Consider the following 25,147-nt stretch of genomic DNA (forward strand, 5'->3'; position numbering starts at 1 on the left):
GAAGAATTAGAAAAAAATTATTGTTGTTTTTGTGACTTTGTTTTTGGTTTTGATATCTATCTATGTTAACAAAACTCTTAAATATATTTGGTATACTTTATCTATATGATATAAGATTATAAATTTTTGACAATTGTCACAGATATAATAAAATAAACAAAATACATAATATATATCACATTTGGTACCAAAAAGCTAAAGACACAAAAATACATAATGTAAAATCCAAAATACATCATATAAGACAATAAAATTTGGGTACCCACGGGTTTACACTACAAGAAAACAAGGTCATAACCGACGGAAGTTCTGACGGGCACCTGTCTCTCGGTAATTACCAACGACATACCGGCAGACAGAATCTGACAGTAATCTGTCAAAATTTTTGACGGATTACCGACCAAACTCTACTGTCAGTATGTCCGTCGGAATTTGGTCGGTTAATATATCCGTTATTGTTGTCGTTCTTAGATTATTCGATTACTGATGGGGTTAAATTAATATCCGTCGGAAATCCATTGGTAAATGTATCTGTTATTGTAGCCGTTTATATTATTTTCTTTCCGACGGATTTCCAACCAGTTAAATTAATATATGTCGGTAAATGTATCCGTAATTGTAGCCATTTATATTGTTCGCTTTTCGATTTATTTTCGACAAGTTAAATTAATATCCGTCGAAAATTTGTCGGTAAATATATCCATTATTGTAGCCGTTTTATAGCCGTTAAAAATTTCGAATTTACTGAAGGATTACGGACGGATACGAGATTTACTTTCTCTATAAAACCAACCACTTCTTCTCATACTCTCACTCATTTTTTAGAAAAAACAAAAATGTCTTATTCTTCTTATTTTCGATCGTGGATGAACGGATCAATGCTCGATTTGGAATCAAATTTATTGAATGATGAGTATGCTCGTGGTGTAGGCAAAATTATGGAGTTGGCATGTCAACAACCGATCGTTCTTCAAACCCGTAAGTTGAAATGTCCATGTTCGATTTGCCGGAATTCTCACAATATTAGGATTGATTTAGTATGGGTCATATTTATTCCAATGGTTTTATGACGAGTTACAAGATTTGGTTTCTCCATGGTGAAAGACCAGAGTAAAATAGTTCTAGCGAAACATATATTGTTGATAGCGCAGAGGAACCTAGAACAGAAGTAGATTATGGTATGGGTACTGTTGAGATGTTGAATAATGCATATAGGGAAAACATGCAATCGATGGGTCAAAATGTCTACAGGTTAGAGGAACCTGATGCGTAAGCATGCAAGTTTTTTTCTATGTTGGATGAAACTAAGCAGCCGTTATACGGAGGTTGTATGAAAGGTCATTCGGCTTTATCATCTGCAAGCAGATTGATGTCCATAAAGACAGACTACAATTTGGCTGAGGAATGTGTGGATGCGATAATAGATTTTGTGAAAGACATTTTTCCTGAAGATAAATCATTTTCTAGGTACATATTACGAGATTCAGAAATTGGTCGCCGGTTTTGGTTTGTCGTATTACATGATAGATGTATGCGAAGATAATTGCATGATCTATTGGAGAGAAGACGAAGATAGGAAAAGGGGTCAACTTTGTCAAAAACCAAGATATCAGGAAACAAGCGGTAGGGTTCCAGTTCCATATAAGCGGATGTGGTATTTACCGATCACAGAAAGGCTGAAGCGATTATATCAATCTGAGCGTATGGCTGGTCCAATGAGATAGCACGCAGAACATAGATCAAACAAAGAGAGTACACATCCTTCAGATGCAGAAGCATGGAGGCATTTCCAATATGTGTATCCGGATTTGGCGTATGAGCCACGAAACGTGTACCTAGGATTATCTACAGATGGTTTCAATCCATTTGGAAAGCATGGAAAGCAATATTAGTTGTGGCCGGTAATCATAACACCTTATAACTTACCGCCATCTTTGTGCATTCGTCGAGAGTTTCTTTTCCTTTCAATTTTGGTTCCCGGTCCAAATCATCCAAAGAGATCTCTTGTTGTGTTTCTCCAACCGTTCATATATGAGATGATAATGCTATGGGATCATGGTGCTAAACATATGACGTTTCAACCAAGCAGAATTTCCGGATGCGTGCAGCACTTATGTGGACGAGTAGTGACTTTCCAGCTTATGGGATTCTATCTGGATGGACAACTCATGGAAGGTTAGCATGTCTGTGCTGTCAAGATAACTCAAATGCGTTGCAGTTGAGGCACATACGTAAAACGAGTTGGTTTGATTGTCATAGAAGATTTCTACCAGCTCGTCACCCTTACCGGTGTCCGAGGAAAATATTTAGGAAGAATAAGCAAGTGGTTGATGCACCACCTCTTGAAGTCGACGGACATAGTTTACTGGAACAATTAAGAAATTTTGGAGCAGAGAGGACTAGAAATTGTGGTGGTAATGGACATGCTGTTGTTTACGGTACTGGCATCAATCACAATTGGTATAAACATAGCATTTTTTGGGAATTGCCATATTGGAAAGATCTTTTGTTGAAACATAATCTAGATATCATGCACATCGAGAAGAACATCTTCGTCAACCTCATGAACACTGTTCTAAATCTCCCGGGAAAGAAAAAAGATAATTTGAAGTCTAGATTAGATTTGCCTGATATTTGTGATCGCGATCAGCTTCATGTACTAGAAAATGGGAGATGTCTAATCCCGACGTTTCGGTTAGACACACACAAGAAGGAAGCGTTCTTCAACTGGATTACCCACGATATTAAATTTCCTGATGGATACACAACTAATTTGCGTAATTGTGTTGATATGGCTGAAGGAAAGTTTACAAGAATGAAGAGCCATGATTGTCATGTTGTGATGCAGCGAGTTCTTCTGTTTTCATTTGAGCATCTTTTACCAAGCAATTGTAGATACATTTCTATATATCGCCTTTTTTAAAGAGTTATATACATATTTATTGATATATACCGTAAAAGAATTAATTTATAGAGGTTTTATAGTATTAATCCGATCTTCTTTCTACTTACAGGGGTAGGTGCATTTTTCGGGATTTATGCTCAAGAACACTTACAGATGACGGTATTCGTAACTTGGAAGAAAACATACCAATGATCCTATGCAATTTCGAGAAGATATTTCTCCCATCTTTTTTTGATGTTATGGAGCATCTCTCAATACACCTTCCGCGAGAAGCTAAACTTGGTGGTCCTGTTCTGTACCGTTGGATGTATCCTTATAAGCGGTATATGTTTCATCTGAAGAAGAAGGTCAAAACCTTAAGCAAAGTTGAAAGCTCTATTTGTGGCACAAAGTATAAACGAAGAAGCCTCAAATTTTGCCGAATTTTACTTTCTTGCCCAAGTTCGTACGAAAAGATGACGTCCTACTTGTCATGATGATGGAGGAGAAATGACTAGTTATTCGGTATACGTACCTAACTTGTTTACACAAGTAGGAAGACTCAGTGGGACAAGAAAGAATTGGCAACTGTCGCAACAAGAGTATACGCACTTACATATGTATATCCTCACTAATTGTGAGGATATTATGGAATATGAGAGGTACATTCTAAAATTAATATGAAATAAAATTTAAATTTATAATTTAATATCTTCTAAAATATTTTTTTTTGGTTTTGTAATAGGATTTAACTTTAATACGCTCTTACTACCCAACATATAGCGAGGAGCAGGTTGATGAGCATAAGCAAAGGGATTTTGCGTCTTGGTTGAAATATTATGTAAGTGTTTTACTGGCTTGGTTTAATATAAATTTAATAATTAAATATCATTAATTTGTTTAAACATCTTTTCTTAGGTTAACGATGAAAGCGGAAAAGGTCAAACATTTCCATCATGGTTAGTAGAATTAGCAAACGGTCACAACTACATTGCAACGTCTTCTTCGGGGTATTGCAGGAGGGGATATGCATTTCGGATTCACGAGGAAGGAAGTAGGTGGAGAACAACCGATTAAGGTATATCATCTCATATAAGTGATGTTGTATTTTATGGTGTCCTTAGAGAGATTTTAGAAGTACTCTATCTAGGGATGTTAAACTTGCGATGCGTTGTTTTCCTTTATGATTGGTATGATCCTTACATCGATCGTGGTGTTAGAGTTGATAAGTATATGTTATTTATCATTGAATTATTTAAAAAAAAAAAAGTTAAGCATATAGGTCCTTATTTTGAGAATTAATTCCGTGGTTAATATAAACACATAATATATGCATGTTTGTGAAGAGAAATTATAAAACTAAGGGGTTTAACTTCTAAACCGTCGGAAATCCGTTGGTAGTAGTTGGGAATTACCGACGTATTTCTGATGGATTGCAAATTTTTTACCCGGAAATAAAATAAAATGAAATTTTTGTAACCGCGGGCAATTAAATATTTTACTCGTAACCGACTGGTAATCGGTCGGTTTTTCCGTCGGTAGTTTCGATAAAACCAAAGTTATTCATCTTCTTCTCCCCCGACAGTTTTTCTTTTCTCAAACATAAAAATCGATCTCTCTCCATTCTTCGGTGATTCTCTGGCGATTTGCTCCCTCCACCCCGGCGAAACTCCGGCGCTTATCTCCCTTCGATCCGTCGACTTCTGCGTTCTTCAAGTTACTTAGTCTTGAATCTTACCTTCATCCTAGCCTCTTGCTCCCAAGTGTGCTCCTCAACACCATCACAGTCCCAAAGAACTCTCATCAAATGTATTTTCTTCTTCCGAAGTTCCTTGATCCTGCTCTCGAAAACCCTCACTGGTCTCGCTTCCAAGGTCATGTTAGGCTGAAGATCCTCAGAAGTCTTAGCTAACAACGGATCATCGTCGTGAAGACACTTCCGTAACATAGACACATGGAAACCTTGTGGAACGCGCGCATAATATCAAGCAACTCCAGCCTATATGCCACAGGTCCACCCGCTTAATCACCCTAAACGGACCCATATACCTTAGACTCAACTTAGTCTTTGTCAGTGACCTGTTCGGACCCCTGATGTTCATATATTTTACCTTGTTTTCCCTTAGTTTATTCACAACTTTTGCATCTTTTGCTATCCATTTAGGCCATTATTGTGTAGCTTTAGGACTAATCATGCATTAGAGTATAGTTGCATTGCATTTGCATCTTTTCATGCATAAACAGGTGATTTTGGAGCTTAAGGAGCATGGAAGCAATGCTGAGGAGAAGTGAAGCAATCCTGAGGAGAAAACAAGAGAGTTAAGGCTGTAAAGTCAAGGTCCGGAGTCCAACTCAACCGCACCACTCGACCACCACTCGACCGTGTGCTGAGGAGGACTCGACCGAGTGGAGAATGCACGAGAGAAGCCAGCTCGACCAGCCACTCGACCGAGCACTGGTCGAGTTGACCGAGCCGTTGACTGCTTTGACTTTTTGTATTTTTAGGGCTTCCACCTCATCTCCTATATAAAGCCCTTGGACCTGCAGCCACCAAAGAGTCCAGCTTTTTAGAGAGTCTAAAACCTAGTTTTTACCTTTTTTAGATTTTATTCCTTTTGCACTTTCTTTTATTTTTAGATTTTGTACTTGTTTGAGAGAGAAAGACTAGATTCTTATATTTTGTTTGTTTCATAACTTTCAAAGTATTAAGATTTCGAGTTTTATTCCTTCATCAATATTGTAGATCTTTGTTTCATCTTTCTAATGATGCAAGTTTCATTATTTTCTGGGTTTTTGTCATATTTCACCATGTGTTCTTGTGAGTAGTTTGTTTAGGACCTTGAGGATGGGCTAGGCTGGGTTGATCTTTTGGTTTGTTTGATTTGGTCAAGCTTGATTGTTGTAGATCTCTTCTAGGCTAGATGATCTTAATGCTGATCCTATATTTGAGAAGGTAGGGTTTGATTTCAAGCATCTTAGCATCACACCAATGTCTAAGGAGCATAGATAAGGCTAGATCTAGAGCTTACCATTAGGCTTGCTAAGAGATTAGAAGTCTTGTTTGGTTTGAGATGTATTGCTTAATGCCTGCTTGTGTAGATTCTTTTCTTTGTGAGAACAAGTCTAGAAATGCATAGGTTTGATTGTTTCTTGCCATGAGAGTGGATTAAACATGTCTTAGAATAGTATGTCTAGAGATCAGCTCAAAGTTTGCTTGAGATTTGTTGACCAAGTTAGATAACCACAATGATTAGCTCAGCCCATGAATCCCTCTTCAAGGCCTTCTTTGTTTATTGAAATCTTAGTCTAATTATCATTGCTTGCTTGTTGTTTGATTAGTTTTAGCATTGCTCTGTTTTTCTTGTGTTGCTCTGTTTTCACGTTTAAGTCTAGCTCGACCACGTACTCGACCTACACTCGGTCGAGTGCTGCTCGAGTTCATCCCCAGAACTTGTGTTTTTGATTTGTGATTGTCTTGTTTCATTCCTGTTTCATTTCCATTGCATTCACGTAGTTTCCTGTTCATTACTTGTCTTGCATTAGTTCATTAGCATAGTGTCTACCCGCGTGATAGGCGGGAGTGCTTCCCAAGATAAGAATGCTTCTTGATACAGCCTCTAATGGCAACTTCCTCAACAAGAATGTGGAAGAAGGATGGGAATTGGTTGAGAATCTTGCTCAATCTGATGGCAATTATAATGAGGATTATGATAGGACCATAAGGAGCTCCTCAACTGATCAAGAGGACAAGTATAAGAAGGATTTGAAGATTGTCAATGAGAAACTTGACAAGATACTCCTCAGCCAGTCCAAGTCTATTCACTTCATTGGTGAAGAAGAAGCTCCAGTTCAAGAAGGGGAACCTGAATTTGCTGAGTTGTGCTACATGCAAAACCAGGGAGGATTCAAAGGCTACAACCAAGGAGGTTTCAAAAACAACAATCTCTCTTATAGGAGCACCAATGTGGCCAATCCTCAAGACCAAGTCTATCCACCTCCTCAACCTCAACAACAGCAACAAAACTACATCCCCAAGCAACAACACCAAGTGTTCCAGCCCCAATTGTGTCCCCTACCAGGGTTTCAGACTAACCAAGGCCAGGAACAAGACTTAAGAGCAATGATGCAACAGTTGTTGATTGGGCAAACACAAGGCAAGATTGAGGAAGCCAAGCAGTTTGCTGAGTTGAATCAAAGGCTCACATCACAGTACATTGATCTGAACATGAAGTTTGAAGGTCTCAACTCCAGAATGAAGTATATGGAGAGCAACATTGCCTCTACTTCAGCTCCTAAACCCAACCAACTCCCTGGAAAAGCTGTTCAAAATCCAAGGGAGTTCACTGCAAAAGTCATTCATATCTCTGATGAGGAAGTCACTGAGGACAGTGAAGTCCAAGTTTGGGGGAATTCATTAGTTACTGAAGCCCCAAGTGACGTTTGTGCAAAGCAACTGGAGTCTGTTATTGCACTCGACCAGGTACTCGAACAGCCACTCGACCGAGTGCATGCTCAAGTGGTCGATCGAGTTGCAGACTCAGAAGCTGTCAAGCCTGCTAAGTACATTCCTCCTGCTTACAAGCCACCTCTTCCATTCCCAGGACGTTTCAAGGCACAAAAGATTAAGGAGCTTAGGGAAATCATTGAGAGAAAGGAGATGATGGCTAAGCAACAAGAAGAAGAGAGGGTTTTAAAGGAAGAAGCTGTGGTTGAGGAAGTGTTGGCCATACAAGAGATCACCATTGCTTACCAAGAAGAAGAGAGAGGACCTGCCTTGGAACAGTATGATCCATATCCTCTCTACAAAGATTTTTTGCTTGATTTGTCAAAGAAGAAGGCTGAAGCTCAAGATGAGAAGGATCTTGAGGACCTTGGAGGAGTTATCATTCCAATCAAGCTTAAGGATCCAGGACCATTCTATCTACCTTGCACACTTAGCTATCTCCACTACAACCAATGCCTTTGTGATTTGGGAGCTTCAACAAGTGTGATGCCATACTCCATAGCACAAAAGCTTGGGAGAACTGATTTCAAGTCCACCAACCTTCATATATGTCTAGCTGATGGGTCAAACAAGGAGATAGTTGGAAGGTTGGAGAATGTCCTAGTCAAGATAGGGAAGGCAAGGGTTCACACTGATTTTGTGGTGTTGGAGATGGACAAGGAACCTGAAGATCCAATCATTCTTGGAAGGCCATTCCTAGCAACTGTTGGAGCAGTTATTGATGTCAAAGAGGGTCTTGTGATCTTGAACATTGCTAAAGATATAGCCATGAAGTTTAACATCTATAACCCAACCAACCTTCCTACCATTGATGATCAACCTTTTACTATCAAAGACAAATGAGGTCAAGAAGGTTCAAGTGGTGAAGCAACTCCAAAGGCTAAGCTCTCCTTTCAAGATGATTCTGTGGAAAAGCTTAAGAGGTCAGTTCAAGAGTTGACTAGTATGGTTGAGGATCTTCAAGTTAAGCTGAACAAGAGGTCCTTAAAGAAAGCAAGACCAAGGCTCAAAATCAAGAAGAAACATGGTTTGTATGTTAAGGGCGAGGTGATCAAGGATCAACTTCACAGTGATCAAGAGGTTCCAGGGAGGATTTCATCACCTCCTTGGTATCTAAACAAGGTTTAAGAAGGCAACCAAAGTCAAGCTTAGTGACTTTAAACAAGCTCACTAGGGAGGAAATCCCTAAGGTATCCTTTGTAAATATGGTTTATTTTCCTTGTAGTTTTGATGTGTTTTCTTTTATATTTGTGTTGGACAGGCCTTTAGGTGAAAATGTAGTTGGGTAAGGAGAGTTTTAGACTTGGAGAAGGAGACTCGCAAGCCCACTCGACCTACCCACAAGAGGTACTCGACCGAGCTAGGAAGGAATTGAGGCCCATTTGATCTTCAAATCGCTAGAACGATCGAGTGGAGGGAAGAACAAGAAGAAAAATAGTGAAATTTCAAAATTTAGTCAAGGTGCTCGATCGTGTACAGTCGAGTGTGGGGTCGAGTGGCAGCAAAAAGCAGGTCAAAGATTCCCATTTCAAATTTGAATGGTTTGGACGCTCCACCCTTGTCTCTTTGTCCCCTTAGCTTCTTTATATAGACCTTGCACGAAATTATACCTCTCACATTCTCTCATTTGCTCAAAACCATTGAATTCAAGTTTTAAAGTCTCTCTCATAGCTTATCTTTTGCTCAAGCTTAGTTCTTTCAAGTTTTTGGTTCACTAACCTATTAACTTTGAGCTTTGAGTCTATTCCCTTCAGTTCTATTTGAAAAATGTCTTCAAGAATCACTAGGAAGTCTCAACAAACCGCTGCAACCTCCATGGAACGTCATGATGCTAGCCTTGAATCAAGAGGAGAAGCTGGAAGGGCCAGTCGACGCCCCACTCGATCATGCACTCGAACGAGTGGTGGATCGAGCAGCCGGTCGAGCCAGATGCCGCGTCCAAGGAGAGAGAGAGTTGAGGAAGATCCTGAGAGGACTGAAAGTGAGGAGGAAAGGGAGTCAACTCTCAATGAGTTCATGAGGAGACACAAGGCCAAAGGGAAGAGGCCAGCAGTTGAGGTTGAACAAGAGGAGAGTGAGAATGAGAGTGAGGAAGAAAGTGAAAAAGAAGAGATAGAGGATGATGGAGAAGCTGAGTCTTGTGGGTTGTCAAAGAGGCAACTCTATGATGCTTTCATGAGAATGGAGTTCTTAGGGACTAGATATCCACACAATGAAACCATGGAGAAGCTAGCCATTGGTGAAGATGTGGAGTATCTCTTTGAGAAGAGCAACCTAACTAAGTTTATGGGGCTTTGCATGGAGGGCTACAAAGAAGAGAGTTGTGAGTTTCTAGCCACAGTCAAGCTGCATACATATGCAAGGAAGGATGCTGAGTTTGGAGCTGGTCACATTGCTTTCACAATCAAGGGGAAAAGGTATGAACTTTCAATGAAGAAGATAGCCAATGTGTTTGGTTTTGAGGTTGGGAGCAATAGGAGTATGATGATTCCAAGAGAAGAGCTCTATGCTGTGTGGGAAACCATTGGGGACAACAAATACTACTCATCCTCCAATTCCAAGAGTTCAAGGATAAGGAGCCCAGTCCTAAGGTACTTCCACAAAGCTCTTGCCAACACCTTCTTTGCTAGGAAGGAAACTGGGAACATTAATGAGGGGGAGCTAAAGATGATTGATTTGGCTCTCAATGGAGTCATCTTCCAAGCAAGAAATGGTACCATCATTCTTGGGAGCACTGTGGAGACTGACCTAGCAATGGTGCTCATTGACCACATGATTTACTTGAGAAGTTGGGTAGGCAAGTTGGAGAATAAAGGGTCAAGAGGAGCACTAACCATTGGAGGCATCATTACTCCAATCCTACAAGCTGCTAAGGTTCCACTTAGAGGAGAAAGGGTTTCACCAAGATGGATTGACTCTAGCTACCTCACCTCTACTCTCATCCTAGCCAAGGAGATGCATCAAGGGAATCACATTTTCAACTTTGAACTTCCAACACTTGGGAAAAAGCAACTGATTTTGCCTAACCAAGAGCTCACCACCATTCAAGAAGGAGCCAACATTGACTTTTGGCCAGCTGAGGAGCATTTGTTTGATGGGATAGTTCAACTTAGAGTTGATGAAGCTGGAGATGTGCAAATGGCTGATGGAGAGGAGCAATTTTACTTTGAGGATTATGAGCTCAACCCAAGAGATAGTAGAGGAGTGAGGGAGGCTACCAAGAGATTAACCCTCTTGCAAAAATGGAACAAATGGCATGGGAAGAGGTTTGATAAGCTGAAGAAGAAGGTGACCAACATGGCTAAGTCTATCAAAGGCTTAAAGAAGGAGATTGCTGAGTTGAAGAGTGGGAATTCTTCACCTACACCATCAAGCCCTTTGAAGAGGAGTAGCTCAACTAGAGCACTTTCTAGAGTTGCGAACCCTGTGGAACCAGCTAGGGCTTCAATGTATGAGCCAAATCAGAGGAAGAGGAGCTCAAGTACCCGAGAACAACCATTTTCAAGGTACTCGACCGGGTCACTCGAGCACCCACTCGACCGAGCACCTCCAATGCACTCGGCCGAGTTCCAGCCCAGATCACCCTATGGTTTCCCACCTCCAGCTGCTTATCCAGGATATCAAGGTTACCCTCCCATCCCACCCCATTACTTCATGGATCCATCACTCTACCAACAGTTCTACCAGCAGCAAGGTCAACATTTTGACACTCGTGGTCCAGCTCGACCCCCCCACTCGAGCACGTACTCGACCGAGTCCCGGTCGATTCCCATCGTCGAGCTGCCCCAATCTCCACCTCCAAGTCACCAACAAGACCCCAACTACTCCTATGACAACATGCAGATGGATGTGGACAACTACTTCCACAATCCCTAAGGTACCACTATCACCTTCACTTGTAGATATCATTGCATTTGACATTGTGTTTTGTTTTTTGTTTTTCATCTTGAATCCTCAATCAAATTTCTTTCACACAGGGACTGTGTGATTTAAGTTTGGGGGAGGGTTTGAGATAGCATTTGACATTGTGTTTTGTGATTCTTATTTCAAATTTTTAGCATCATCATGTTAGTACTTGCATAGCATCTAAGGCATAGAAAAACCCTAAAAATTTGAAAATTTTTGCAAAAATCTTTATAAAAAAAAAGAGTGTTCATGTAGTTTGCACTGCACATTAGGATCTTGTTTAGCATGTTTCATGTAGGATTGTATAGTATTTGCATTAGGGATCTATGATGAGTATTCCCTTGTTAGCTTGTTTATTCACTAGACTAGGATCAATGCCCAAGTTAATAGTACTTTGATGCTAGTTGAGTGGTTAGAAGAATAAGATTGAACCAAGCCTTGAATTCCTACGTTGCATTTGGTCTAAATTGAAGCATGTTGAGATTTGAAACCATTTCCTATTTATAAGAACCTAATATTGACTTTCAATTATCAATGTGTGCATTGCTTTAAACTCATGGATACCATATACATATTTGGATCATCTTCTTCCTTTTTACCACTCTTGTTGATCCAAGTAGCTGATTTCCTCATTAAGAATCAGTTCCCCTACCCCTAAACCAAACCTTCTTTCAAGCCATGTTTGTTCTTGTGTGTGTGAGGCCTATTTTTGGGATTGAGCTTTGTAGAAAGTGTTAGGTTTGAACGGACAAGAGTAAAGCCTTGTGTAGTTCTAGTTTGCATTTTTCAAACTAGATAGGACTAGGTGGTTCACTTGTTGGGTTTGGGACTTGGCTATTATGAAAAGAAAAGAGGAAAAAGAGAAAGAAAAGGTTAGAGTCTTTAGGAGGGGAATGTGTTTAAGTAAATTTAAAGTCTAGTGAAAGAATGGGAAGAATAAGGTTGTTTAAAGATGGTTCTAGTTAAAAAAAAGAAAGAAAGAAAAGAGAAGTCTAGCAAAATGCTTATATGTCTTAAGAATAAGAAGAAAAGAGAACCATAGCAAATAAGTAAGAATCCCCCATTCCACTAGAAAGATCAAATAAGAAACCTCTCCTAAGACTTTAAAAGCAAAAGAGAAAAGGGTGAAAAAGAAGAAAAGAAGTTAAAGGGTAGCACTAGGATCAATTGGGTTTAGATTGATAGGATAAACACTTTGGGAGCTTTTGGGTAGACAAGGTTTTGTTCTTGTATGTGTCTAAGTGTTCTTACCTTTAGCATTCTTCTAAAGCTCAATCCATTTTTTATGAGAGAACCTTGATATTGATAAGCCCTACTCTAAAAAGAGACCATCACTGTCTCTAAACCTTTTACTGCCAAGCCAAATGAGTTTAAGCATTGCACATAATTGATTCATGTTCTTGATTAATGAATGTTAAAGGAAATGGTTGATTTGAATGCATGTGGACATCTAAGGCTCAAATCAGTGAAGGTAGTGATATGCTTGTCTAAAGTCTTTAAGTATAGCTCATTCAACCTGCATCATAGTACTAGTAACTTGGACATTGATTCTAGATAGTCTATTTGCAAGCTTTAGGATCTGAGATCCCACTTTCAAACCTCACCTACCTTCTTTTGTCTTGATTATTTGCTTGAGGGCAAGCAAAGACTAAGTTTGGGGGTGTTGATGTTCATATATTTTACCTTGTTTTCCCTTAGTTTATTCACAACTTTTGCATCTTTTGCTATCCATTTAGGCCATTATTGTGTAGCTTTAGGACTAATCATGCATTAGAGTATAGTTGCATTGCATTTGCATCTTTTCATGCATAAACAGGTGATTTTGGAGCTTAAGGAGCATGGAAGATATGCTGAGGAGAAGTGAAGCAATCCTGAGGAGAAAACAAGAGAGTTAAGGCTGTAAAATCAAGGTCCGGAGTCCAACTCGACCGCACCACTCGACCACCACTCGACCGTGTGCTGAGGAGGATTCGACCGAGTGGAGAATGCACGAGAGAAGCCAGCTCGACCAGCCACTCGACCGAGCACTGGTCGAGTTGACCTAGCCGTTGACTGCTTTGACTTTTTGTATTTTTAGGGCTTCCACCTCATCTCCTATATAAAGCCCTTGTACCTGCAGCCACCAAAGAGTCCAGCTTTTTAGAGAGTCTAAAACCTAGTTTTTACCTTTTTTAGATTTTATTCCTTTTGCACTTTCTTTTATTTTTAGATTTTGTACTTGTTTGAGAGAGAAAGACTAGATTCTTATATTTTGTTTGTTTCATAACTTTCAAAGTATTAAGATTTCGAGTTTTATTCCTTCATTAATATTGTAGATCTCTGTTTCATCTTTCTAATGATGCAAGTTTCATTATTTTCTGGGTTTTTGACATATTTCACCATGTGTTCTTGTGAGTAGTTTGTTTAGGACCTTGAGGATGGGCTAGGCTGGGTTGATCTTGTAGTTTGTTTGATTTGGTCAAGCTTGATTGTTGTAGATCTCTTCTAGGCTAGATGATCTTAATGCTGATCCTATATCTGAGAAGGTAGGGTTTGATTTCAAGCATCTTAGCATCACACCAATGTCTAAGGAGCATAGATAAGGCTAGATCTAGAGCTTACCATTAGGCTTGCTAAGAGATTAGAAGTCTTGTTTGGTTTGAGATGTATTGCTTAATGCCTGCTTGTGTAGATTCTTTTCTTTATGAGAACAAGTCTAGAAATGAGAGTGGATTAAACATGTCTTAGAATAGTATGTCTAGAGATCAGCTCAAAGTTTGCTTGAGATTTGTTGACCAAGTTAGAGAACCACAATGATTAGCTCAGCCCATGAATCCCTCCTCAAGGCCTTCTTTGTTTATTGAAATCTTAGTCTAAATATCATTGCTTGCTTGTTGTTTGATTAGTTTTAGCATTGCTCTGTTTTTCTTGTGTTGCTCTGTTTTCACGTTTAAGTCTAGCTCGACCACGTACTCGACCTACACTCGGTCGAGTGCTGCTCGAGTTCATCCCCAGAACTTGTGTTTTTGATTTGTGATTGTCTTGTTTCATTCCTGTTTCATTTCCATTGCATTCACGTAGTTTCCTGTTCATTACTTGTCTTGCATTAGTTCATTAGCATAGTGTCTATCTCTGTTCTAGTTTCATTATAGCTTTAATTTGTCTGTTCTGTTTGCATTTAGTATCTTGTTCTCCTCTGTGTCTCGATCCTCTTCCTCAGCTGCTCTCTCAACTACCTTCTCAGCCTTCTCAGAAGCTGGTCTCTTCCCTCTTGCAACCGCAGCTCTGCTCCTTGACCGAGATGTTTGGATCTCCTCTTGCTCTCCTCCACCAGTATAAGAATCGACCTCCATGGGGTCGGTAACAGTTCTCTCGAACGTAGACAGGTCCCTACATCGAGGATATCGGTGAACAGCACTCGCCATTGGACTTGGTGAGCGAACTCGGTGGTCTACACGATCGGTTGCTCGAGCACCGGATCGGGTGACGGATCGAGTTGAGCATCGGGTTAGGGAAGCGAAACGTCCAGCCAGCAGTTAAGAATGCGGAAAGTTTCCTCTTCCTTGGGATTCTCGAGGTTCCACGGCATCACCTCCGGTTGTAGCAGCGGCAGAGGTTGATCTTCTTCCCTTTCTTTGGTAGGTTTTTGTGTGTGGCTACATTATCGAATCCTTGAGAACAAAAAAAAACTAAGCTTCGAGATTAATAGGGTTAGTTTCCAAAGAAAATCAAAGATCACTCGAGTTTGAGAGAGAATAGAAAGTAGGGAAACTAAAAGCTCTAGGGTAGAAAGACTTATCGGTGTTGCTGAGGGAGAAGGGTTCGAAACCCTTAAATAGGGTAGGGTTGGCAGGTTGGGCTTCACCGAGAGTGGGCTTGGCTTGTGGAATTCGCACTCCACTCGCCACCCGAGTTGAGACACGATCGGGCGCGTCGAGTACGGTGTCGGGTTGAGCCTCGGGTTTCCCAATTTTTCTTTTTTTCACTTTTTCACTTTTTCTCCTTTTTTTTTTTTATAAATTTGCAAAAATAGAAAACAAGATTTAAAACAAATAAAATAAAAGAAAATTAAATAGAAGATACCTTGGCGACTTCCTCCCAAGTGAGCTTGTTTAAAGTCACTAAGCTTGACTCTTCATGCTCCTCAAGCATGGGATCTTTGAGGGAGAGGTTCTGGAATCATCTCCACTGTAGCAGGCTGATTCAATTCATTCCCCAAGTCTTGTCTAGGTTCCACAACAAATGTGGTGTTGACCTCTTCAAGATGTTTGACTTTCCTCTGCTTTGTCTTAGTGGAAAAAGCTTGACCATCAATGGTTGGCCTCCCTTCTTGACATCAAAATCCATCTTGAAGTGCTCACTATGCTCTATTCTGATCTTGCCATGCTTCACCTCAATCACAGCACCTACTGTTGCCAAGAATGGTCTTCCTAGGATCAGTGGATCGTCTAGTTCCTTATCCATATCAAGGATCATGAAATCAGTAGGGAATTCCACTCTTCCGATCCTGAGTGGCAAGTTTTCTAGGATCCCAATAGGATGTCTGACTGTTCTATCAGCTAGAACCAAAATACAGACTACTTGGTTTAAAACTGGTGAAACCCATCTTGTTGGCCACTGACAGTGGAATGATGCTGACTGAGGCTCCAAGGTTGCAAAAGCAATTCTTGAAAATCCGAAGTCCTATCGAGCATGGCAAAGTAAAAGAGCCAGGATCTTCCAATTTTTCCTCAATCTGCAGCTCAGGGTCCAAGCACACTTCACTCCTGAAAATCTCATACCCAATCTCCTTGACAGCTTCCTTAACCTCATTCTCCAGCCGAGCTGCCTCATTGGCGATTTCCTCTTGAAGTCGTGTGGTGGCAAAAGTTTAGGAGGTGGAGCTTTACGCTTAGCCATACGCTCTGCAAGCGCCTCCAGTTGGATGTCAAGTGCAGCATTGAATCTTTCCTCTAGTTCCCCTTCTGCTGCTATAGGTAGTTGGGGTTGATCTTTCATCTGAACTTCTACCCGATGTATCATCGGATCACAATCATCGGGTAAGTCATCGGGTTCTGCCTCGGGTTGTTCTTCGATTTATGATTCTCGAACCAGTGCTCGATCATCAACTTGATCACTCTCCTCGAGTAAAGGCTCGGGTTCATACTCGGATATGTAGTGCTTAGCCTCATTTATCCCATAGTGATCCATATCCTCCCCATCTTGATCATCACTGTCCCCAGTGAGGTAATCCTTATAGTCATCATCAAGGAAGATGGCTTGGGCAGTGGCATAATCCTTAGGGTTCTGAACAGCTTTACCTGGGAGCTGGTTGATTTTTGGAGCTGGTTGGTTGTTGTGGTGTCCCTCTAGGTACCTCAGCTTAGTGTTGAACGAATCATACTTGGCGTTCAAATCATTGTATCCAGAATCGATCTTGTTGCTCATCTCCGCAAAACGTTTTGCGGTGTCCATAGCAGCGGATGCCTGATTTTGAATCATCTGCTGAATTAGGCCGCGTAGGTCAGCTTCTTGTGATTGGTTCTACGGGCCTTGGTGTAGTTGGAATCCAGGTGGTGCAATGGGCTGGTGGTAATTTCCAGAGTACTGCTGTTTAGGGGCATAGCCTTGATTGAACTGAACAAAAGGCTTCTGTTGGACCTGGTTCCCTTGAACTGCAGATGGGTAGTTTTGGTCCTGAGGTTTGGCAACATTCGGGTTTCGGTAAGACAGATTTGGATTCGACTTGTAATTGTTGTACCCTTTCTTGTAACCTCCTTGGTTGTTGATGTAGTTAACATCCTCTATCTGGACAGTCTCCCAATCTTGTTATAAAAACTGCTCTTCCTCTGATATTGCATGAACATGCTGCTGCTGGCTGAGTAGTTGATCCAGCTTGTCATTGAGGGCTTTAATGTCCCTCTTGTACTTGGCATCTTCCTCTCCTGTAGATCGCACAGTATGATCGTATTCCTCATTATAATGCCCATCAGATTGAGCCAAGTTCTCCACTAGGTCCCAACCTTCATCAACATCCTTGTTGAGGAAGTTACCATTGTTTGTGGTTTCCAGCAACATCCGTATCTTGGGGACCACTCCTCTGTAAAGTGTACTCAGCAATGAAGCATTGTTGAAGCCGTGATGAGGGCATCTGGTGGTGTATCCCTTGAAACGTTCCCAAGCTTCACTGAACGTCTCATTGTTCTTCTGAACAAAGCTGGAAATATAATTTCGCAACCTTGCGGTTCTGGATTGGAGAAGAATTTGGCCAGGAATGCCTTCTTGCATGCTTCCCAAGTGGTGATAGACTCCTTGGGGAGTGATTTCTCCCAGATGTGTGCTTTGTCTCCCAAAGAGAATGGGAAAAGCCTGAGTTTGAATCCATCCTCACTAACTCCATTTATCTTGGTGAGACTACAGAGCCTCTCAAATTCATCCAGATGATCCAATGGGTCCTCCATTGGTAATCCATAAAATTTGTTGCTTTGTATCATCTGGATGAGACTACTCTTGATTTTGAAATTGTTGTTCTAGAAAGCAGGTGGCACAATGCCATTCCTTCGAGTGTGAGTAGATGAAGCATCCCCTGCTCCTATGTAGGTCCTTGCTTGAGGAGCTGGTGGACCATTTTGATCGTTCATTGTTTCCTCAATTGTGGGTGGTTGCGGTTGTGGAACTTGTTGTTGACAAAGTAACCTTGGTCTGTCGATATTCTCGATGAATGGAATCAAGTTGCGGGTACCTTTGGATCGTGTTTGCATTCACAAGTAGGTGACCGAGGGTGTACACAAGGGTCAACTCGATCCAGGTGATCGAGTGACGGGTCGGGTGGGTGCTCAGGTTGTACCTGAGATTCAAAACAAACAAAAGCGAAAGCAAACAAGTTAAATTTCGAACCAATATAAATAAAAGAACTTGATCTAGCAAGTGCTCAAATCCTATAAGTAGCAAATTAAAATCAACCAAATGGCAATGGCGCCAAATTGATAGGCGGGATTTTCACTCAGGGTATCAATTCCCTATGCAGTTGTAGTACAAAGGGTTATCAATCCAAATGGTTGTTTATGCTAGCAGGAAGGATGCAATCAGAACAATGCAAGTCAAGCCAAGCAGATAAGGGTTTTGTCTATCAATCCTAAATTAATAAAAGAAAAGAGTATGAACAAAGAACCACACGAACTAAGCACTTGATGCAAGCATTCGAGTACAGGGTCGGGTGGGGTGATCGAGTAAGCAAATGATGTATGAACAACTCGAGGGGTTACTCGAAGCAGGTGATCGTGTACCTGTTCGGGTAAGGGATCGAGTGATGAATGAAAATGCAAGCAATTAAGATACGAAAGCTTCTAAGGATGGGTAATCGAATCCTAAGTATTCCTGACCAGCACAAATGTCTTACATGCCTCAAGCAAATATTTCCTAGACAATGAATCTCTAAAATTTATTAAAACACTCTCGTGATAGAAACAATCAACATTGATCACTCCCCTACCCAACTCTCGTTGGAGAAACATGACCAAGCATGCATTAAGATCTGATTCATTATTGTCAGTAAACCCCTTACTCATCTAATCGCTAAGGCTAAGTGAGTAAACCTCTAGCATTGGTTGATTCGAGCATCTCATCTACACCTCTCGGTGGTAAAACACAGATCTAATCTCACCCTCTCGGTTTGTTGACAGCATTAAGAACACCAATCTAGAAGGAAATCTATTAAGCATATACAATCAAACTAAGACATCTTAACCGATCAAGAACACAAAATCATCTATCCCATCCCTAGAAACTTTACTACACTACTCGGAAATCATAGCAAGAAACATAAAAGCATATATGAATGAAAATTGCATTATAATAAACGATAGAGTAGAGAAGTAAGAATACAAGATAGAAATCTAAAGAAATGATAAAAAGATATGAAACAGATCCTAACAAAAAGTGACAAGAGTTTTGAGTCGCTCAGTTCTCTCTCAGAAGCTCTCGCTCTCTGGTTTGAGGGTCTGCGGCGTGCTCGTTTGCAAGGAAGAAGAGGAGGGGTTTATATATGGAAACCCCTTTGACCTAGCTTCCCAATCCTGCCCGAGGGTCTACTCGATGGGGTACACGAGGATAGGGTCGGGTTACTCCTCAGGTAGATCTTCGGGTTTTTCTTCCTGCTCTTGGATCCTCCTCGATCGTGTTGGGGTTCGGACTTGTTCTTCCAGCTCGATGGCTCCATCGGGTACATGCTCGGATTTGTCCTTGTTTCTCCCATTTTAGGCTCTACAGCACCTGTTTTTATCCAAAGTATGCAAATGCAAGAATGCAACACCCTAAATGGCCTAATAGTGAATTCCTACAGTTAATGACCTAAAAATGCTAAGTTAAGGGTATAAACAATGCAAAATATGGACAAAAAGGATGCTAAAAACATGTAAATTAGAGAGTTATCAGCACTTAAGGGGTGTTGAATACTGCTTTCAAGATCAAAGATCTAGGTCCACTTCGTTTCTTTCTTGGATTGGAGATTGCCAGGACGACCAAGGGAATCTCGGTTTGTCAGCGTAAGTATACGTTAGACCTATTAGAAGATATTGGTCTATTGGCTTGCAAACCGGCTGTTGTTCCTATGGATACGTACATCACTCTCACTAAGGATACAGGCACACCACTGGAGTTTGCAACACCTTACAGAGAATTGATTGGTCGCCTTCTATTTCTAACGATTACACGGCCGGACATCACGTATGCAGTCCACACCTTAAGTCAGTTTCTACAATTACCTACTGATAAGCATATGCATGCTGCTCTCCGGATACTTAAGTTTCTAAAAGGTAGTCCAGGGCAATGTTTGTTTTATTCGGCCCAGAATGATACTTGCATCAATGCCTTTACTGATGCAGACTTGGGAACATGTCTTGATTCACGACGTTCTATTTCTGGTTATTGTGTTTATATTGGCACATCACTGGTCTCGTGGAAGTCCAAGAAACAAAAGGTAGCTAGCCGGAGCAGTACTGAGGCGGAGTACAGGAGCTTAGCTGATGCTACTTGTGAGATCATTTGGATACAAAAGCTTCTGACATACTTTCGTGCACCAGTCTCAACCACGGCCAAACCTTTCTGTGATAATAAATCGGCGATCTATATAGCTACGAACCCGGTCTTTCACGAGAGGACCAAGCACATTGACATTGATTACCATGTTACCAGAGACCAAATCAAGCTTGATAATCTCAAAGCATTACATGTATCGAGTGAGAATCAACTGACTGACATCTTGACATAACCACTTCATCCGAAGCCATTCCACTCTTTACTTACCCGGATGTCTTTGTCAAACCTGTACAATCCTTCTTCGGATTCTAAGGTTTGCGGGGGTGTATCAAGAGTATAATAATATTTGATACTTGGGTTATATAAACTATATGTGGTTTATATGATTGTAGAGTATAGTTTAAGATATTATTAACTTAAACTATAGTCTTAGAGGTTGTATATATAGTTTACAACTTGTACATAAAACATGAATGAGAATAAAAGATATTTTCCAATCTCTCTTTTCAGCTCAACGTCTCTCTCTTGTTCGTCGTCTTCTCTGAGATTCAGTTACGAGAATCTTGTTACTTATATTATCCTTACCACCAGCATCGATGGTCTCATCATTGCCACCATTAAAAATCCAAGTTTCTATGAAATCGAAAACACCACCACGTACAGCCGCTTTTTTCGCTAAGACTCAACCACTATTCCTCCCGAAATCACAACCACTACTCACCTTAATCTTCGTTTTGCATAAATGAAAACGAATCATTTTAATCTTTGTGTCTACTTCACTCTTAATTAAAATTTATCATCGTCAAAATCACCATTAACAGATCCACCAAATGAAACAAACTGATTCATTGACAATAATAGAATAGACTACCGTCAACGACAATGATATGCACTTAAAAAGGAAAAAAACCAAACCGATCGATAAATCGAAATTCGAAACCACCACCCGCTTTGACCTTTCACATAATCAGATATCCAAAAAGCTTTTGACTTTCTTATGTCGCCGATGAAAAAATAGAGAAAAACATAAAAAGGTGTTAATAGTAGAAATATTGTCGTCTTTTAGACATGCACACACATACACAATAGACGGCCCATTTATATAGTCTACACACACATAACTAACTCATATAGTTTTACATTTTTCTTTCTGACTTTTTTATATTGTAATGCATTTTTCTTTTTTGGTTTAAACTTAAATTAAGTTTATGTTGTAGAAGCGAACGAGACACATAACTGAAAACTAAAAATCAAAGACATAGGAAAACTAAACGTGGAAGAAATAATAGAGCACATGACCATTGTAGCGGTAATTAAGTCCATAACACACCTTAACAAACACATTAACAAGGAAAGTAAAAAAAGTGAACGAGAGAGAAAGAGGAAAGCTATGTTTCCATTTCACCCCAGCTGGTAACGCCACGTCATCCTGCAAAATCTCAAATCCAGGGAGATAATGAAAACACAATTCCTCTTCTACGAAACCCTAGAAATCTTAACGCCATGAACCACGACGTGAACCACCGCCACGTAAGCCGACTCTGTCACCAAGCGTCGTGAGAGTGTAACCTGTGAAGCCATCACTCGGGGGGGAGAGAACCACCGGAAGATAATTGTCGGTGTGGCAAGTGAACATTGAGTCCTTGAAATGTTTAGTCAGCTCTTCTTTTCCCTATAACAAAAATCAACCACAAAATTTTAACAACTCTAAATACGCAGCTGCAGTAACTAAACCAAGAATAAAAGAGTCTTTAACAACCAAAACAAGCGTCTTTAACAAACAAAACGATAGATATCCAAACACTAAATCATATCAGAAGAAGAAACGACGTTTACTCTATATAAGCAACAACAATAAAAAAACCAAGAACAATACAGAGTCTTTTAACAAACAAAACAAGACAAAAAGAGACTTAAAAACAAAAAAATTGCACTAATTAACTCCAAACTAAATCATATCAAAAAAAAAAACGCTAACTCTAACAACATTTACAAAACCAAGTATAAAAGAGTCTTAACAAGCAAAACAAGAAAAAAGAGACTCAAACACAAAATTGCGGAATTTAACTCTAAACTAGCAACAACAGATACTAAACTTTCACAAGAATAACAGAGAGTCTTCTACCAAAAAAAGAAAGAGACTTAAACACAAAATTTTATTATTTAATTCTACATAAGCAACAACAAATTAATAACCAAAAAGAAAAAAAAAAAAGTCAAACCTGATACTTAGCCATAGTGATTTCGCAAACCTTCCTGTATCCGAGATTCCCCCAAGAAAAGTTTTCGAATTCTCTCCGGAATCTCTCAGCTGCGACGGAGGCAGTGAAGTTAACAAAGGCATAACCCAAATTTGCTCGTTTCCTGTAAAAATATTAAATGTATCCATCATCACCGACATTGCAAGAAGCATTTATTTCACTCTAATCTTATCTTGCCCAAAGAAAGTGAAAAAATTAGCATTAACTCACACAAAATCCATAGGCAGATATAGAAAGTCATATGAAGACTCTCTGTTGTGTTTCCGACAATGATTGTCCAAAATCCTCAAAAGATCGGTTCGTCTACGAAATAAAATTTTATTTTAGTTCATCCATCACAACTAATAGAAAACTAAGGTGAGAGAGAGAGAAGAGAGATAAATCTGACCCGAGACAGTTAGGTATATTCTTAACCATGACGGATGTTTTACCGGCGAGCTTATTTTCCGGTAAAGGCACAAACTTTTCGGAAGAAAACTTCTTCAAAAGCCGAGGTGGGAGACATCTCTTGTTACAAAACCCATTACGGAAAGGGCTTTTTCCCGGCTTAACATCTGCGCTGGTACTAGCTTCCCAAGGCTTGGTGTTATAAGGAAACGGCTTGCTCGTCTGAAGCTTGGTCTGATAAGGAAATGTCTTGTTCTTCTGAAGCTTAGTCTGATAAGGAAACGGCTTGGTCTTTTGAAGCTTGGTGTGATAAGGAAACGGCTTGTTAAAGTAGAATATAGGAGGCGTGGGAGAAGGATGGTACAGTTTAGGGTTTCGAGTAAACGCCGGTGAAAATTCCGGTGCGTTTGGGTTTAGTGATTTCATGGGGTTTTTCTTTTCCATGGATGGAAGAAGTTGAAAGAAGACAGAGAGAGGAACGAGCTTTGTGTTTTAGTGAGAGCTAGCGACAGTGAGGGCAAAGGGCTTTTGAGAAGATAAGGTTGTGAAAGTGTGTATACATAAAAGACGTACAAGGGAGAGTGAGAGAGATGAGGCGTGACTTGTTGTGGGAGAAACGAGGAGAGATTTGAAGTTTTAAGGTGATTGAAAACGTGTCAGAAGAGAAGAATCAGACTAGAAGCTTTTGCACACAAGTTTTTGGGTTATTTATTTTTAAATTTGTTATTTTCCTTCGTATTTTGTTTTTAACTTTTTTTGGCATTTAATGTCGTCTAATGTCTCCATATTTTATTTTGATAAAAAAAAATGGTAGCCTCTTTATGGTTTATTGAATATATTTTGATCTGGCGGCGTGACTGAGAAGATGGGTGACACAAAGTTTATCGAGTGGTTTTCAAACGTATTGTTGATGAGGAATTTTGCACCTATATCGAGTGGGTTTTCAAACTTTAATTACATTTTACCCTTCACACCTTTAAATTCTTTTTCCCAATTAGATGATTTTCATATTTTTTAGAAACTAACTTTTTATTCAATTCATCTTTACTTTTTCTGTTTATTTTTCATTTTTTTCTCTCTCTCTTTTCATTTTTTTAATAATCATTTCTTCAACATTTGTTTTTCATTTTAATTAATATATATTTAAAGTATAACTTGGAAATAAACATTGTTTGCATATTTCAATTTTGGTCCCTATTTTTGTTTTCACAAAAATTAAAGTAATTTATGAGTTAAATCTAAATCAAATATAATTAAATGGTATTTATAGCTAAATCAAAAAAATTTAAAGTCCAAACTAAATTAAATAAATAGTTTTGGAATTAAAAATTTTATTTAACTAAATTTTCTATCTAAAAAATTGTATTCTAACATACTTTTCAATCTAAAAAATTGTACTATAACCCTGATCAATAAATATGTTTCCATATAGACACCCTTTGAAACTATTGTTTGATACTATAAGATGTGTCTATCCTTGATGTGGATACTATTACAATTCGTGATACAAGTAACACATGGTCATGTGGATACTATTACAATTCGTGGATAAAGTTATAATGACATCATCAAATCCATACAACCATGATAATGTGGACAGTATTACAATTCGTGGATACAAGTTACACATGTGGATAGTAACTTGAAATCCATGTAGAGTTAGTGCATTAATGTTCACTTTTTAAGATACATGGTTAGACTTTTACATTTTGTGTCTAGTATTTAGTGTGTTAGGCTTAAAGATTTAGGTTTTTGTAGATTCAATGAATGTCTGTGAATCCACAAAACCACATCCAACCAACCACATTACATACTCAAATTATGAATTTAATAGACTAATTAACTATCCAAAAATAAGTATCTACAAATGCTTTTGAAGCAAAACTTGTGACACCCAACTCCAATAGTTGAGAGAAGCTCTGCAACCTACAATGTCTTCTTACAAACTTTGTATTTATGTTCAGTTCATGTAAAAGATATTCTTAAAGTCTTATAATATAATATAATAATTTATATAAAAAATTAGTTATACATGACTAATTTATCAAACCACAATTTTTTTAATTAATTAAGTTTTTATATTATTTTAAAATGTTCAAGCATAAGTAAGTATCCACAGTTTACTTCCATTTATCGTTAAAGAAATGTTCAGCTAAAATTGGATAGTGTACAATTTATTCACCTAAAATATAGCAAAATACATCTTAAAAT

The 25,147-nt window shown here is 39.4% G+C and overlaps 1 protein-coding gene, 1 non-coding gene and 1 pseudogene across 2 annotated transcripts; 2 read left to right on the top strand and 1 right to left on the bottom strand.

Annotated features, from left to right (window-relative positions):
* The first annotated feature begins 1,369 nt into the window (after positions 1 to 1,369).
* On the top strand, positions 1,370 to 17,134 carry LOC147928439 (uncharacterized; annotated as a pseudogene).
* A 251-nt stretch (positions 17,135 to 17,385) lies between these two features.
* Positions 17,386 to 17,492, top strand: LOC147928440 (small nucleolar RNA R71). Its single transcript, XR_015581088.1, has one exon. It is a non-coding gene; the product is annotated as a small nucleolar RNA R71 (small nucleolar RNA).
* A 4,061-nt stretch (positions 17,493 to 21,553) lies between these two features.
* On the bottom strand, positions 21,554 to 23,594 carry LOC104742101 (protein MEI2-like 4). Its single transcript, XM_010463067.3, has 4 exons — positions 22,938 to 23,594; positions 22,760 to 22,852; positions 22,511 to 22,652; positions 21,554 to 21,960 (listed from the first exon to the last, which is right to left on the bottom strand). Exons 1-4 carry the CDS (start codon positions 23,378 to 23,380, stop codon positions 21,784 to 21,786), a joined length of 855 nt encoding a protein of 284 aa, XP_010461369.1. The 5' UTR covers positions 23,381 to 23,594; the 3' UTR covers positions 21,554 to 21,783.
* Positions 23,595 to 25,147: the final 1,553 nt, after the last annotated feature.

Source organism: Camelina sativa, chromosome 14, assembly GCF_030686135.1.
Source record: "Camelina sativa cultivar CO46 ecotype springtype chromosome 14, ASM3068613v1".
NCBI lineage: Eukaryota > Viridiplantae > Streptophyta > Magnoliopsida > Brassicales > Brassicaceae > Camelina > Camelina sativa.

What these genes read in the sequence shown, in the direction of transcription:
- LOC104742101 (XM_010463067.3), bottom strand. Translation starts at nt 23,380, where the DNA reads ATGGAAAAGAAAAACCCCATGAAATCACTAAACCCAAACGCACCGGAA. An exon ending in AATATACCTAACTGTCTCGG is followed by an intron (nt 22,853 to 22,937) that starts GTCAGATTTATC and finishes TTTATTTCGTAG; the next exon opens with ACGAACCGATCTTTTGAGGA. An exon ending in TATCTGCCTATGGATTTTGT is followed by an intron (nt 22,653 to 22,759) that starts GTGAGTTAATGC and finishes ATATTTTTACAG; the next exon opens with GAAACGAGCAAATTTGGGTT.